We start from the raw sequence: 16,442 nt of genomic DNA, 5'->3' as shown, positions 1-16,442 counted from the left end.
ACGGGACCACTGTTGCGAGACCAACATGCGCGAACAAGAGAAGCCGTGCATGGAGTCGCTAACTTATATGTGGATAGTCAAGAACATCACTGGGTGGCAGGCGAATGTTACGAAAAAAAAAGAAGTGCACCTCAAAAAACAAAGTTCAAGATGGACGAAAGCGCGTGATGAATTGCGTGCACCGCTTTCAATTATAGGGAAACATGCCCTGGCCCTGGTGAAAAAGGCGGTGCAGGGGAGCATTCATCTCTTCTTATAACGAACGGCAGGATGTACGGAAATTATCAAACGCATTTCTCGCTTTGATGTCGCAGAACATATCTTATGTAAAGTTTTCATCATGTATTCAAAGTCATTATAATCCCCATACAAATAAAAGACGCGCTCTCCAGTTCGCGATCAAATTCTCAATGCGGTATACAGGGTACAAGATGTTCGTGCTCGTACTTGTTAGTACGACTGCACTCCTAATTTACCGACGATGAAAGGTTTTTCCAGCACAGTGTCACAAATAGTGAGTAGCAAAGCGCAGTCTGTAGTATTAGGGTTCTCACTGGCTCTGTTCTTTTACTATACCCGATCTTCATATTATAGATTAGTTGGACGCTAGCATAGTTAAAGTCACATAAATGGGAGTTGTCTACTTAAAGCGAAATGTTATAAGATATACGTAGAAGATATGCCTTACTTTCGAACACAACACGGCCATGCGTTCCGCAAACACTGTTTAACGGTCAACATTTGTTCTACGTATACTGTCGAACAGGTCTCTGTACATTCCTGCAATACCGAGTTCACAGTTCCCATGTGCGCATGCCGCAGAGACGGTGAACCTTTTATGTCCCAGCGCTTCGAATAATAATCTGAAGAAAGGAAAGTGGTGAAAAGATAGCTTGCCGTGAGCAGAAACCCAACCTGCAACCTTCGAATAACGCGTTCTCTCTCTCTCTCTCTCTCTCTCTATATATATATATATATATATATATATATATATATATATATATATATATATATATATATATATATATATATATATATATATATATATATTGTTACGGGGAGCAGGCGTCTAAAAAATGCCTTTACTTTTGGTAAACAGGCAGGCATACAATATGAAGCCCAGTCTGCACGAGCTCGCGCTAAACATCGTCCTCTTTTCTAGAATGTTCATTTGTGGCGCCCCGTAGCATCACCCCCGGCGGCGAAGGCACCGTCTCGGTGCTTGGTTGGTCCGAGTAAAATCGTTTCAGCCGAGTGACGTGAACAACGTCAGAACACGATCGCGCGCTGGTGGCGTTAAGATGTTCAATTTCATATGTCACGTCGGTGACTTGCCGCACCACACGGTACGGACCCGAGTACGGTGAAGTCAGCTTTTCGCACAGGCCAACTCGCCGCGACGGCGTCCAGAGAAGGACTGCGTCACCTTGACTGAAGTGGACATCACGATGGCACGCGTTGTAGACCTGTCGTTGCCGTTCCTGCGAATCGCTCAGACGCTGGCGAGCAATCTCACGTGCCTCTAGAGCTCTAGAAATCACATCACGGGCATATTCTGACGTGTGGCCAACGGCAGGAAGGAGCGTGTCGAAAGGCAACGTAGGTTCTCGTCCGTACAGGAGGAAAAATGGCGAGAAACCTGCAGTGTCATGCCGAGACGTATTATAGACAAATGTTACAAATGGAAGGGCGGTGTCCCAGTCACGATGGTCGGAAGAAACATACATGGCGAGCATGTCCGTGATGGTTCTATTTAGCCGCTCCGTGAGCCCGTTGGTTTGAGGATGATACGCCGTTGTGAACTTGTGCTTTGTAGCGCAAGAGTGCAATATGTCTTGGATAACTTGTGATAAAAAGTAGTGACCCCGATCGGTAAGCAGTTGCCGAGGAGCGCCGTGGTGTAATATGACGTCTTCTAGAAGAAAGTCAGCGACGTCGGTCGCACAACTGGTAGGAAGGGCCCGTGTGATGGCATACCGAGTGGTGTAATCCGTGGCGACTGCTATCCATTTGTTTCCGCTGGCCGATAAAGGAAACGGTCCTAGTAAGTCAACACCTATCCTATAAAATGGTTCGCATGGGATCTGAATGGGTTGAAGGCGTCCCGCTTTAAGGGTTGCTGGTTTTTTGCGGTGTTGACAGGATTTGCATGAAGCGACGTAACGGCAGACGGATCGGTAAATACCGGGCCAAAAGAAGCGACGTCGAACGCGGTCATAAGTTCTTGAAACTCCCAGGTGACCAGCTGTCGGAATATCATGCAACTGTGCAAGGACAGTCTGACGCATATGTTGTGGTATGACCAACAGCAGCTCAGGTCCATCAGGATGCATGCTGTAGCGATATAAGACGCCATCTTGGAGCAGGAACATACGGAGAGACGGAGGAGTTGTGGGACCACTAAGCCGAAGGATTATATCCCTGAGGTGAGGATCACGGCGTTGCTGATCTCCGATGTTGCTAAACGCGGAAAGTGCCAAAACGCAAGTAGACTCATCGCTCTCAGAAAGGTCTGCTGGGTCTACTGGATGACGCGACAAGCAATCAGCATCCTCATGGTGGCGACCTGATTTGTAGACAACCGTGTAGGAATATTCCTGTAGCCGTAGAGCCCACAGGTCGAGACGTCCACTAGGATCTTTTAAGGACGACAACCAGCATAATGCGTGGTGATCAGTGACAACCGTGAACGGGCGCCCATACAAATACGGCCGAAATTTAGCCACTGCCCAGACGAGTGCGAGGCATTCGCGTTCTGTGATGGAGTAATTTCGCTCTGCTGGCGATAACAGACGGCTAGCGCATGCAATAACGCGCTCGCAGTCATGCTGTCGTTGTGCCAAAACGGCTCTGATTCCGTGGCCGCTGGCGTCGGTACGCACTTCCGTTGGAGCGCATATATCAAAGTGGCCGAGAATCGGTGGCGTCGTAAGTCTACTCGTCAGTTCAACGAATGCTCTGGTTTGTTCAGGTCCCCACACAAAAGTCACATTTTTTTAGTAGTTCCGTGAGCGGTCGTGCGACGTCAGCAAAATTCCGCACAAATCTACGAAAGTAAGAACAAAGGCCTACAAAGCTTCGAACATCGTTCGCAGAGGTCGGCACAGGGAAATCCTTGACGGCACGGATTTTCTCAGGATCGAGACGAACACCAGAAGAATCGACAAGGTGTCCAAGGACAGTGAGCTGCCGGCGGCCGAAGTGACATTTGGACGAGTTTAGTTGGAGCCCTGCTTTGCGGAAAACCGAAAGAATTGTTGAGAGACGCTCGAGGTGAGTTTCGAAAGTTGGCGAAAAAACAATGACGTCATCAAGGTAACATAAGCAGATTGACCACTTGAAACCGTGAAGAAGAGCGTCCATCATTCGTTCGAATGTAGCTGGGGCATTGCATAACCCGAACGGCATTACTTTGAACTGATATAGCCCGTCGGGAGTTATAAATGCCGTCGTTTCACGGTCCAGATCATCAACTGATATCTGCCAGTACCCGGAACGAAGGTCGATGCAAGAGAAATAATTTGGTCCACTAAGGCAGTCAAGAGCGTCGTCTATCCGCGGCAGAGGATACACGTCTTTTTTGTAACCTTGTTGAGATTTCTGTAGTCGACACAGAAGCGCCAGCTGTTATCCTTCTTTCTCACAAGCACAACGGGCGAAGCCCAATGACTTGAAGAAGGTTCTATGATGTCTCGGGCAAGCATCTTGTCGACTTCTTGCTGGATCACGTGGCGCTCGGTGGAGGAAACTCGATAGGGTCGCCGGTGTACTGGATTTGCGTCACCGGTGTTGATCCGATGCTTTACGATGGTCGTTTGACCTAGGGGTCGGTCGCAGAGATCAAAGACGTCTTGATACGACGCAAGAAGGCCACGAAGCGCAGACACATGCTCGGCCGGGAGATCAGAGGCAATCATTCCAGTTATGCAGTCTAGTGTACTGCGCGACTGAATACTTGCAGATGACCTCTGTTAAGGCCGATATGTGGTAGTCGCCGGCCGGGGCAAGGGTTGCAAGGGATATTCCTCGTGGCAGCACTTCAGAGCAAAGTCCGAAGTTCACAATAGGGAGACATGCCACGTTGTTCTTCATTGTGATGATGGTGTGGGGGAACGTAACATTGAGCGAACAGAGTACTGTAGGATTAGGCGAAATGACATAATCGCCGTCAGCCACAGGTGGATCAGAAGAGACGTCGATATACGTCACAGCTCGACAAGATAGGCGAACAAAGTCGGCGGAGCATAGCTTTGGCGGCGCGGGATCAGGAGGGTCAACGGCGTGTGGTAGGCCTTTACTTTCGGTAAACAGGCAGGCATACAATATGGAGCCCGGTCTGCACGAGCTCGCGCTAAACATCGTCCTCTTTTCTAGAATGTTCATTTGTGGCGCCCCGTAGCAATATATATATATATATATATATATATATATATATATATATATATAATCAGACAAAGGTGTATGGCAATACATATATTTACGCAGGAATGACATGACATGGCGCACAAGTTGCAAATAAGCTTAAAACCTTAATCGCTACACCCCGACCCCTTGCCCTCCCACATGCTCAGTACAAAAGAATGACCGCATCCAAAGAGATACAACAGCACCTCGTTCAACCTTGGGCGAAAAGAAGGAACACAAAGAGACCGCGTGGTGCGTGTGTTCCTGTCTATGTGTAATGTCTTTTCATTAAAGCGCAAACTTATCTGAAGAACAAATTAAGCCATCTTCGCACCGGAGGCGCCAAGCCTTATGGAGGTTTGCCTCTCTGTATTTTTTCTTTCTTCCTTCATATCTTCCATTTCCACTCTTCGTTCTGCTCTCACTGGCTTCTTCTTCTCTGTTTAGGCTACTTTTTTTTCTGTCAGTCTATTTGTAAATGTTTTCTTTCTTTCTTTCTTTCTTTCTTTCTTTCTTTCTTTCTTTCTTTCTTTCTTTCTTTCTTTCTTTCTTTCTTTTTTTTCTTCCCAACTCTTTCTATTTCGTATTATGCTACGATTTGCAGTCTCACCTCTTTCTCGCTCCCATTGGTGTGTTTTACTAAACAAGGCTATGTTATACTTTGCTAGCGTGCGTGGATGTCTACGTGGTGTTATGCGCTCTCTAGTGGCAGGTATGACCACTCAGCTACCTACGCATGCTATGATATTTACTGTATAAAACTCCAATGCAGGCATGCCATGCAGATGTGCATGTAAAACCCTCAATACACAATTTTGTTGAAAGCGTTGGGCAAATTAAGGAGATTTTCGGAGCTCACGCAGCCTGATCCACCAGACTGGACCACCATAGTTGAAGTGTACAACAATAGCAAAAAGTTCTAGACTGGACAGCATTGCATCACTGTGTCAGTAATGTATTTTGTGCATGTTCACCTTATTGTATCTTTTGCGCCCTGCATAAAGAAAAAAAAACGAAATAGGCGAGTGGTTATGATGCTCCGCTTCAGATCGTGGATACGCCGGTTCGAATCCCACTTCGTGAGGAAATTTCCCTTTCTTTTCGTCTATTTGTCCTATCTCACGTATAAAATAGGAGCGTGTGCTCTGGGAGCGAAGCCGAAGAGGAAGAGCAAGACATCCAGAGCACGCGCCGGTTCAAGGGTATGATACTTTCCTCTTCACTCTGGGCGTACTAACGGCTGGCCTAAACAGCTTCACTGGTAAATGATGGCTTCTAGCGGCTGCACTCCTGAGCTGGTCACTGTGTTGTGGCCAGCCAAGCGTGGGCACGGCGTGTCGTACATTTTACAAGCGCCGCGTCGCAGTAATGGTTTAGAGCACAGCTCGAAGCGAGCCGCCGCCGCCACTGGTGCGCGCTCGCACATACACCGACGGACAAGCAGCGACACGCCCTGCAATCGAGCCCAAAATGGGCGCTCAAGCCCCGGCCTGCGCGATTAGTCGCTGACAGAGAGAGGCATTATATCGAAAACGACGCTTTCGTTTCGGAAGCCGAGTCGTTAGCAGTCGAAGCGAAACGCGAACCTGCAAAAGGTGTCTCCGTTTCCACAGGAATTGTAGTCGGACAATCGTGAAAAGAGTGAATGTTCCGAAACAAATGTGGAGGTTCACTCGCTTCATTTTGGCATGTCTCGGGTTATTCAGCGAACTCTAGATCCAATCAGGAGCGTGGAGCACATAAGTTGTATAGCTAGAAATATGTTTGGTGCCCTTGTCAGTCATATCGTTTCTTCGCTTCGTCCCCATTGTCTTTGCGTCTTATATGTTTTTTTATAGGTATCCTAAATGTTTAGGTGGTGTAGAAAATATTGCAAGTAGTCTATTCTATAAAAGTACGTTTCAAGATTAATGTTTCAACAGCGAAACAGTGTAAGCAGGCCACAAAAACTTTGTACTGTAAAGGTGCGCAAAAAAAAAGAACTATCATAATCATGAGCGCGCATGTGCTATAAAAATGGACAAATACTATACTTCTTTCTGGACCACTACAAATGAATAGAGCAACAAACGGTTGGCAAAAAAAAAAACACCAATCATGAGTGCTGTGCAGCCGCAACCAGTAATTGAGAAAAGCTGAACTGCTGAAGTTAACCCGGTGATAAGCACCACGGACACGCGTTTCAGCCTCACTGGAGTATACGGAGTGAGGCCGAAACCTCCAATTAAACATGCTAGAGAACGGCAAAGGCAACGGCCGCCGCGAGAAGACTTCGAAGTGACGGGTGCGAACGACGATGCGTCTGCAAAAGATGCGAACTCTCGGTTTCAGCGCGAGTTTTGGTCTCTGGAGTTTGCGCATCCGAGTCATGTCGGTGAGTGTCTGTACGAGGCAGAAACTCGGAACTCTCTACACTGAGAATCAGTTAATCTAAGAACAACCTAAAGGCATCTAGATTAGGCTTAGAATGATCCAGCTTTGTAGTTTCAAGCCTTGCGCGACTTTGTGTGAGCTTCGAACTTTATTTTTTTTCACTGTTAGCACAAATTCACGTTATACTTTAAAAATAAAAGCTAGCCAGCACCCCAAAACTTGCCAATTCCGCTAAAAAAAGAAAATTAGAACGTCACGTTATTTTTGAGGTGATTTCGTGTAGGCGACTCTGCGTAGGGGACCATGAGTCAACGGCTATCCGCACAGGAATCAGTGCGCAAACGTTAACGCGATGCACGAGGGTTGAACGAAAACCAGGAGAGCGATTTCGTTCTTAAGATGATTGGATTAAGAAATCAGAGGCTTGAAAAAAAGTGAAATATATCAAGATACATATTAGAGTTGATTACCAACCCCTGATTGTAAATAAATTGAAGGGAAACGAGAAATATTAGAAAGTGAGGCACAAATCCAGGAAGAATAAACTTGTAGAGCAATTTGTATACCAGAATGCTGCCGTAACAAGCTGCCCTTAAGGCCCAAAAAGCTGCATCGTGTACTAAGTTAGTCTTCCATTTATTATGCGCATTTTTCAACTAGCATGGTGGCATTTGATTGTGACGATTACGTATTGTGTATATATACATAGGTGCCGCTATTGTCGATGCCGAATGTGAAAGAATATTTTTTTCAGTTTTTCAACCAGCATGACGTGAGTATTCGACAAACTTATGCTTTATTTGTGATAATCACGCACAGTTAAGATCTACATATGTACCGCTTCAGTCAGTAAAAATAAAATGTGAAAAGATTAGATACCGTGACCTTTACAATCGACATGGTAGCTGCGAGTATAGCTGGTTTAAACCGAAAGCCGGCATTTCAATAGATGATGACATTGGATATTGTATGCCAAAGGAAAATCGCAAGCAAACTGAGGTATTCCGGCAACAAGAAAATAATAGAAGCTTATGTAGTATGTGGTTTTGCGAATGTACGTGCAATTATGAAGAATGATTGCTCGTGAATTATTGTAAACCTCCGTAGTTTTGATAGTTTATACCAGTGAGTGAAATTGAGGAACCGGAAAGCTTTCTTGTAACTTTATTTAAGTCTGATTCAGATGATGATGATGATGACGAAGACAGACAGACAAACAGACAGACAGACAGACAGACAGACAGACAGACAGACAGACAGACAGACAGACAGATAGATAGATAGACAGACAGACAGACAGACAGACAGACAGACAGACAGACAGATAGATAGATAGATAGATAGATAGATAGATAGATAGATAGATAGATAGATAGATAGATAGATAGATAGATAGATAGATAGATAGATAGATAGATAGATAGACGTTATACTACATAGGGAAGGAGGTTAACCAGACAGAGCCGCTTTGGCTACCTTGCAGAGAAATGGGACAGAGGACCAGCATGATACGATGAGGAGGATGATCGAAATTAGTTAAAACTTGCACGTAGAAACTCACACGAAGATTCCATTGGACAGAGCATAGAGATAGCACTGGTCTATTGTTGTATGCCATGTTTCGAGCTGTACAATAGATCTAATGGCTGTATGGATAGAATGTTTTTTCATATGGCTATTTCTATTTCTAGACGCGTCCTTCACGAGGTTCTCATGTGCACGACGGTCACGTTCGTACTCTAAGAAGACCGCACACCCACCCGCCAAATGAATTCAGCTGTGTGTGTTCGCGACGAAAGCTTTACGCACGCTCGTGCTCTAACAAAAGCGGCCGTGACCCCTGACCCATTCTCATGTCACCGCGGCACTCTTCGGGGAAAGTAAAAACTAGAGTAAGGTGATGAGACGCCATGGGAGTCCTCTGCTAATTGCTATGCGGGGTCGAGGCTCTGGAAAAGTGGTTGATTACATGCCGCAAGTCAGCCCAGTAAAGCTATATGCTTGTTTCAGAAAGTGGTCTATCTTACTATTGAAAGACATAAACATCTGTTCACGACATTAGAACAACTTAAGCTCAACAAAATCAGAGTGTCGCACCATGTCTTTGTTAGAGGAAATGTAGAAAAGTGCAGCTGGGAGTAAGAAATGAATAAAATGCAGAAAATGGAAAGAATGCTAGGCTAAAAGGCCGGTAGCGATGCTAGATTAATTTTCACACTGCCCTGCTGCAGTGATATTGTTCTTGAAAGAAAGCTATTTTGCACGAGGAAAAACTATAGGCGTGAATCTGACACTAAATGGGCAGATCTGCTTGCGCTAAAGGTTGTAAGATACAATTGACTAAATTGCAGAATATTTTACACCCCTCAGCTTTCAAAGACACTGTGGTATGACGTGCATATTGACGCAAGAATGTCCGAAGAATCATGAAAAAGAAATGTGAGCATGGCTTTTCAGAAGTATTTTAATAATATAGAGTACTTTTTGAGATAGTCAGTAATAGTTTGGTATTGGAAAATTGTCGTCTTTTGAACGGCGGATCTGATCTAAAAGTATACATATAGCTAGCTCATGTAGCTATCGAACAGGTTAAGTAGAAGTGTGATGACCTACAATAACTAAATGTCGGGTACGAGTTTTTATCTTATTTCAATTGAAATTCCACCCCCTGAGATGATAAATTAATCGTGTTTTGTGCTACAATATACTTCATGCTGATGACAGCTTGAAGAACCTCGTTTTACACATCACAGCCCACAGTGCTGCTAAGGCATTTTTGTATTTACAAGTGGTTGAATCGGCAGTTATGACTGCTAGCGAGATAGGCATATTTTGAGAGTTGCTTTGATATAGGATTAGTTTTGTTTTTAGATTCTCGCCTGAAGGGTCGTTACTTCAAACCATCCTTGTTAAAGTAAGCACAAAGCAATCAATTTTCGCTCAGGATGACTCAGGATTTCTGAAAAGATAGCCAGTTTCAAAATCATTCCCTTTTTTTGCCTTTCTCTCACACACGAACGGCACAATACCTTAACGAATCGAAGCCACCTGACCAGATAGCATACAATGCGACACGTATACACAGCAAGTTCAGAGTCTAGAACATATTGTCATGGTGGAACGAATGGCTTATCTTTTCCGCCTATACCGACATGACTTTGTATATACACCTACTGTCTACATTCAAAGGTAATTTTTAGGGGCGAAGCTCCTTAAAGCAGCACCCGTTCGTCCCTCGTAGTAGTCGTAGTCGTAGTGTGTAACCAGTCTTACGTTTTGACCTGCAAGGTGGTGTCAGTGGGAGATTTCTCCTGTGCGTTGTTGAACAAGAAAAAATTCGCAGCGTGCGCGTTCGCTAAAAGCCGAATTCTCCTGTTTCTCATTCCCCATTAGCAGCCATTGGCATGTACATTGAGCACTATCTGACAAGAAAGGGTTGCTACGTTTTACTCGCTGGGCGTAACCTCCTTGGTTTTAGAAAGGTCTAGCGAGCGTTGGGCCGCAGGGCCATGAATACAGTGAATTAGTATATACCATGAACTCGAGGTGGTTAAAGGTGGGAAGTAGACACGAAGCGCAAGCCGTAAGAAAGTGTGCGCGTGCCACCTCTCGTTTAGTCCTTGAAATGTCCGCTCGATGGCGGTGCTTCTACATGCGGAATATATGATGAAAAGATGCGAAATGCTGCTTGGAGTGTTGACTATATGGACGAACGGACACACAGACAGATGCATGAACGGACGCATAAATCGTTGCACGGACGGATGGACGCATGGATGGATGCAGGGGCGGATGCATGGACAAACGCAGGGACGGATGCACAGATGGACGTGCGGACGCACGAACAGACGCACGCGCGGACGGGCGGATGGATGCACGGACGGTCACACAGACACATGAATGGACGGACGGAAGCAAGAACGAATGGACGGACGAATGCTTCGCCCCACTATCCATCACTCACTCCGTGGATTTACTGCCTTTTTTTTTAACGAGGCATAGGAAACATCCGCTTTTTCGTTCGTAGCGTCGCGTTGTAAGCGCCGCGTATTAAACACTTCGGTCTTCAAAATGGCGTACCTATGCATTTTAGCTCGGGATTTTATAAACAAAAAGACACACTGCCTAACACTTACGTATAATATTCGTAATATTTGATTTTGTATTGACAACGTTCACAAGTATGAACGCAGCCCCCAGATCGAGATGGGTGGGCGTTGAGTATGGTCTTAAACTTTCGCTGGGTGGCTGCATCATTGGACAGACAGACAGACAGACAGACAGACAGACAGACAGACAGACAGACAGACAGACAGACAGACAGACAGACAGACAGACAGACAGACAGACAGACAGAACGACAGACAGACAGACAGAACGACAGACAGACAGACAGAACGACAGACAGACAGAACGACAGACAGACAGAACGACAGAACGACAGAACGACAGACAGACAGAATGACAGACAGAACAACATACAGAACGACAGACAGAACGATAGACAGAACGAAAGACAGAACGACAGACAGACAGACAGACAGACAGACAGACAGACAGACAGACAGACAGACCAATTTTTTTTCGTTGAAGCATCAAAGGATCTAAAGACTACCGTCGTTAAAAAGGTGTCTTTTGATTCTCTTCTTATACATATGAGAGTCACATGCACCGCCTCTTTTTAGCAGGCACGTGGAAATTCGTCAGGCGAGTCATGCAATGACTCGCTTTTAGGAAGTTGTACGTCCCATGACTCTCGCATAGAGAGAGGCAAGGTGGCTCTCTAAAGGGAGTACTACCCAAGTGACTCAAAAGTATGAAATGATAGTAGGAATAGTAGCTTTAAAAATGTACCTCTGGAGTCCGCCACGCTTGGTGAAGGTGCTGTGTCACAATATAACACCTCCGCCACAGTGTAACACCTCACTGTACAATCAAGGCATCCTACTACTTTTGCCTTACATTGTAATGTTGGTCAGAAAGGGCAGTACGTGCTCACGATAACGTGGTACGTGACAGAAAACTGGCATTTGGGGAAATGCTACTACCATCGAGGAAACAAGCTAGTTGGGCATAAGAGGCAGATATGCATGAATGATGCTGTTAGATAGCCAAAATAATGGTTTATTTACTTGCGGGGCGTGAAAAACGCTTTCCCATCCCAGAACAACAAAAACCGTCTCTGCAAAAGCCCAGCAATTTGCATTAAAGATGTAGGACGCGTCAATACAGACTTGTACAACCTGTACTTCAAAATAATGCACTTCATACGGCTCACTTACCTTGGCTTTGGCATTGACGTTGGCACCGAGGTCAATAAACTTGTCAGCTAAACCCACACGGCTGTCCTTCACGGCGTACATTAGTGGAGTAAATCCAGTGGCCTACACAGAAACAGATACAGAGGGGTCATCAAAAGCTAGAGCCTTCAAAAAACTTGACACCTTTACCCATACATACAATGCCCACGATCTTGTAGGTGCGAATAATAAAGAATTATAGAAAAAAAGAATAATGTGGCGACAAAATATTATCGGGCTGTTCGTTCATAAATTGGGTAGTTTCAGTACCAACATCGATTTCTCAAGGAATAAATTTTGCTTGGTAAGTGACAAAATAAAACGACTTACGAACAGTTAATGTGGATTGATTTGATTGATATGTGGGGTTTAACGTCTCAAAACTACCATATGATTATGAGAGTCGCCGTAGTGGAGGGCTCCGGAAATTGCAACCCCCTGGGTGTCTTTAACGTGTGCCCAAATCTGAGCATTTCCGCCTCTATAGGGAATGCAGCCGCCGCGGCCGGGATTCGATCCCACGTCCTGCGGATCGGTAGCCGAGTACCTTAGCTACTAGACTACCGTGGTGGGGCAGTGAATTCGCATAGTTAGTTGTTCATGTTTATCATGGTGCAATAGGATGCTATACACCGTCATGGTACATCACTATAACTATACTATCACATTACAATTACAAGGCATGGTTACGCTTACAAGGCATGGTTACGCTTTAAAATTACAAGGCATGGTTACGCTTTAAAATAAGAGTCGCATATTTTATGAATGAGCTGAGGTACAACTGTATTCAGTATGAAGCTTCACGTACAGACCTCAGTTTTGAGCCCAAAGGGTTGCCTTCTGCACAAACTGCAATCGCGAAATATCAGATATTTTCTATGTACAACGAACAAAATGCCCAATATCATGTAAAGGTTTGTCGCGCTTTTAAATGATCCCAGCAAAAACTGATAAACTAGATAGAAACCAGCAAATGTTTAGGCAGAACCCCTTTAAACTCGTCTAATAAAATAATGATGGTAGTTCGACTGTATACACAAACAACATATTGAAAATCGCACGACACATCATTAGAGTAGGGTATGTGTAGTGCTGAACTAGATCCCATTAAAGCGAGCGATTTGCGAAATGACCTAATGAACTCACCTCGTCAGCAAGGTCTGCCGGCAGGTCTCCCTTCTCAACGTGCTTCAGAAGGGCATCCACACCGAGCCAGTCTCCCCTTCTAGACATATTCAAAATCTTGAGCGCCAGCTCGGCGTTTGCCGTAGTGCCTGTCCACGTGGCTCCTTTAGGCCGCTCCTGTTCGGGAGGCTTTGCAGCGGGCGCCTCTTCGGAAGCGTCTTTCTTTTCGCCGGACTCCGCTGGGGCTTCCTCTTCGGCCATGGAATCCGGAGAGTCCGCAAATATTAAGTCTATCGAGGGAGCCGCGTTGGAGGAATCTTGCGCCGGCTGGCCACTTCCAGAGTCAGGCTGCGATGGGTCGGAAGAGTCGTGCGGGGCATTGGGCTTGGACAGCGACAGCCTGTTATGCAAAATCTTGGCATTCATCACTGTCTGCTGCAGCTTGCTCGGTGCCACGTTGATCTTCTTGGCCGCGTCTCGCATCCTCGAGAGGACACTGGTCTTTTCTTTGGGCTTCGGCTCCACGGACACCACTTCGGGAGCCACCGGTGCGGCGGGTGTCATCGCTGCGCTCTTAGATCCCCCTTCTTGAACGAGCAGGTCGGGTTGCTCGCGAATGTTGAACTCGAGCTGAGCCGGAGCTTCTTGCTTCTGCTGTTCCTCCGGAACCGGGGTCAGCGCTTTCTTGTCTTCGAAGCTCACCTTCGGAAGAATATTGTTCTCCACGGGCTTCACCGAAGCCGACTTGCCAGACTTGTTCGACGTCTTGGCATGCTTGTTGACGGGAAGCGTGGCCCCACCGCGACCTCCGCCACCGACACCCGTTTTCTCCTTCACACTCGGAGGCTTCTTTCGCGCAGGCAGGGACTTCTTCGTCTTTCGACGTCCTGTTGGTCCGTTGAGCGTCGGAGTTTCTTTCAACAGGGGCGTCTTGTCGTTCGACGCTGCCATGTCGTCGAGCAGTAACAAGGAACCGTTTGCAATTTTATTGTCCGCTGCCAAGGAGTTTACGCCGTTTGCGGCGGCGCGCAGACTACGCCGCTTTTCGTTTGCCTCTTGTTCGAGCTCCTGGAGCAGACGAATCGGATCCATGATGGCCTCCTCGGAGTTCCATCGGTTGCCCAGGCGACGGCCGCCATCTTGCGAGGGACTGTTGTCAGACGCCATCGCTCAGCTGTCCTCTTTTTTTTATTGGTCCTCGGTATTTCAACTCCGCGAATGTACGAGCGTCATACTAATGTACCCGTTCGGCCGAAACGCGGTTTCTAGTTCATTATTTTTTGTGGATTATTTTTTACGAGCGCTCAGGCAAGCGTGACAAGCGGGTTATAGCGCAAGGTCGGCGAAATTTTTAGTGTGCCATACGCGTAACCCTTTGGAGCATGCTCATATTTTAGGTTATTGTAGCCGGTGTCACCACACGTAAAGAGCGTATAAAAAGTTATCTGTAATTTGGGAAAGCCAAGAAACTGCGTTCAAATACGTGCGCCTTTTTGCTAGTCTAACAGGCACCTCTGTTGCAGATATTCCTTCAGCCGTTTAGCTTGCTGCACAGGAACAAGGTTTCTTCATTCGACCACTACTTACGTCTGCAGATCAGAGCCCATTTGCCGAATACTTTCGAATTTTGTGATTGGGTTATCCCTCAGTTGAAGTTATAGCTTAATTTGTCACCTCTTTGACTAAATGTTACTTTAAAAGAAAAAACTTTCATGGCCCCAACATCACAAGCACTGCACATTTTTCTAGCATCCGTTTTTCTTGAACGACGACCGAACCGAACAACAGGCTTCTTTTGCAGAGCGCAGCACACACGCACACCAACACCCTCGCAGGCACAACGAAGACCGTGCTGAAGCCAGCAGTGTGACACACGTACACCAGCGCACACTTTCCGATTCGCAAGCACCAACAGAACTCCAAAGCAGCGTAGGCCGACGACTTAAGCAAGCCGCTACGTTTGAGCGATGCACTGTTTTGGAGGCGGCATCTGGAAGTAGACGCGCAAAACGGCAACAGATCCCCTATCTGATGGGTTTGGCGAGTGGACTCAGCCTCGAGCCGAGAAGCTTTGCTGACGCACTGTCGTCACTGTCCCACTCTCCGACAAATGAGTCATCGCACAGGCACACTTCATTAAAGCGTTGGCAATGACGTTCTCAGAACTGGTCTAGGCGTTAGTTACGCAGTGGACGGACGACGAAAAAACCCAGAACCCGTGCAATGGCCGCACAACGACGCAGTGGCCCTTCCGTCCCGAACGAAGCGTTTGGACAGCGGAGCGTGCTCCTATCAGCCACGGGCCCCGCTACAGGCAAGAACAAAGCGGGCCCACCCATGACGTCATGACACGAGCATGGCGAGAGGGCGAGCGCGTGTCGCAGGCAAAGTGCAGGACGGTAAGGAGGAGGAGGAGGGTGTGGAAAATGAGCGACTGGACAATGCGAAAAAAAGGAAAAGAAGAAAGTGGGCCTTGGCTTTTTTGTAGACAGCCGCCACAGAGACCCCACGCTAAGCGCCCCTCCCTGGACACCTCCTTCTCTCCCGCTTCTAGCTCAGTGTGCGTTTTATGCGTAATTTGCCGAGGACACGGCTGCGGTGACTATGCTTACGACCCCGTTTCTGAAACCCGTCGCTGAAAGAGCGGTGGTCACGTCCCATCGTCAGTCACGTACCTCGAGTGCCGCACTCGCACCATGGCAGTCTCACCACCGGCTTTGTCACAAAACGAGAACAGAAACAAAAGAGGCGAGAAATGAACGAATGCCGTTACTAGGCAGGAGAGAAAGAGGGGGGGAAGAGAGAGATATACATTAAAAGAACGTCCAATCATTGGAAGCAAAGTAAAACATTCCATACGGGACCCCCCGGTCAATAGAAAATTTTCCCCTCTGCAGCATCGGCCCCCACCCTTTTCAGGTATCTCTTAGGGCGTGCTGTAGGCACGCTTGTTTTGCGCCTACCACGAAAGGTCTGTGTTCTTGTGCACCCGCCACAACAAACGAGGTCCCATTTTTCTCTAGGCAGGGTGTAACTTCAGAGGTGTGCTGCTCCGTCCAGCACACGTCTTCGTTCATCTTGCACTGGCGATATTACGACGCGTATGCCTGAGTACCTGTTATAAAGAGAGACGGTTACACGTGGAGGCACACCTTATGCCCCGCGGACGCTGGCGTTAAGCAAGTGTCCTGATCGAATAAACAAAAGAAAAGAAGGATGGCAAATGTTCATATCTAGCGC

General features: G+C 46.7%; 1 protein-coding gene across 1 annotated transcript in view; it reads right to left on the bottom strand.

Annotated features, from left to right (window-relative positions):
- Positions 1 to 15,504, bottom strand: part of nompC (no mechanoreceptor potential C) — a 149,440-nt gene extending 133,936 nt beyond the window's left edge. The window contains exons 1-2 of the mRNA XM_075878052.1: positions 13,224 to 15,504; positions 12,060 to 12,161 (exon numbers count right to left, since the gene is read on the bottom strand). Coding sequence (XP_075734167.1) covers positions 12,060 to 12,161; positions 13,224 to 14,369 — 1,248 coding nt within the window. The 5' untranslated portion in view covers positions 14,370 to 15,504. The remainder of the gene's footprint in view (positions 1 to 12,059; positions 12,162 to 13,223) is intronic.
- Between the last annotated feature and the right edge of the window lie 938 nt (positions 15,505 to 16,442).

Source organism: Rhipicephalus microplus, chromosome 2, assembly GCF_043290135.1.
Source record: "Rhipicephalus microplus isolate Deutch F79 chromosome 2, USDA_Rmic, whole genome shotgun sequence".
Lineage (NCBI taxonomy): Eukaryota > Metazoa > Arthropoda > Arachnida > Ixodida > Ixodidae > Rhipicephalus > Rhipicephalus microplus.
Note: the sequence above shows the minus strand (reverse complement) of the source record. Positions and strands in the feature narration are given on the sequence as shown.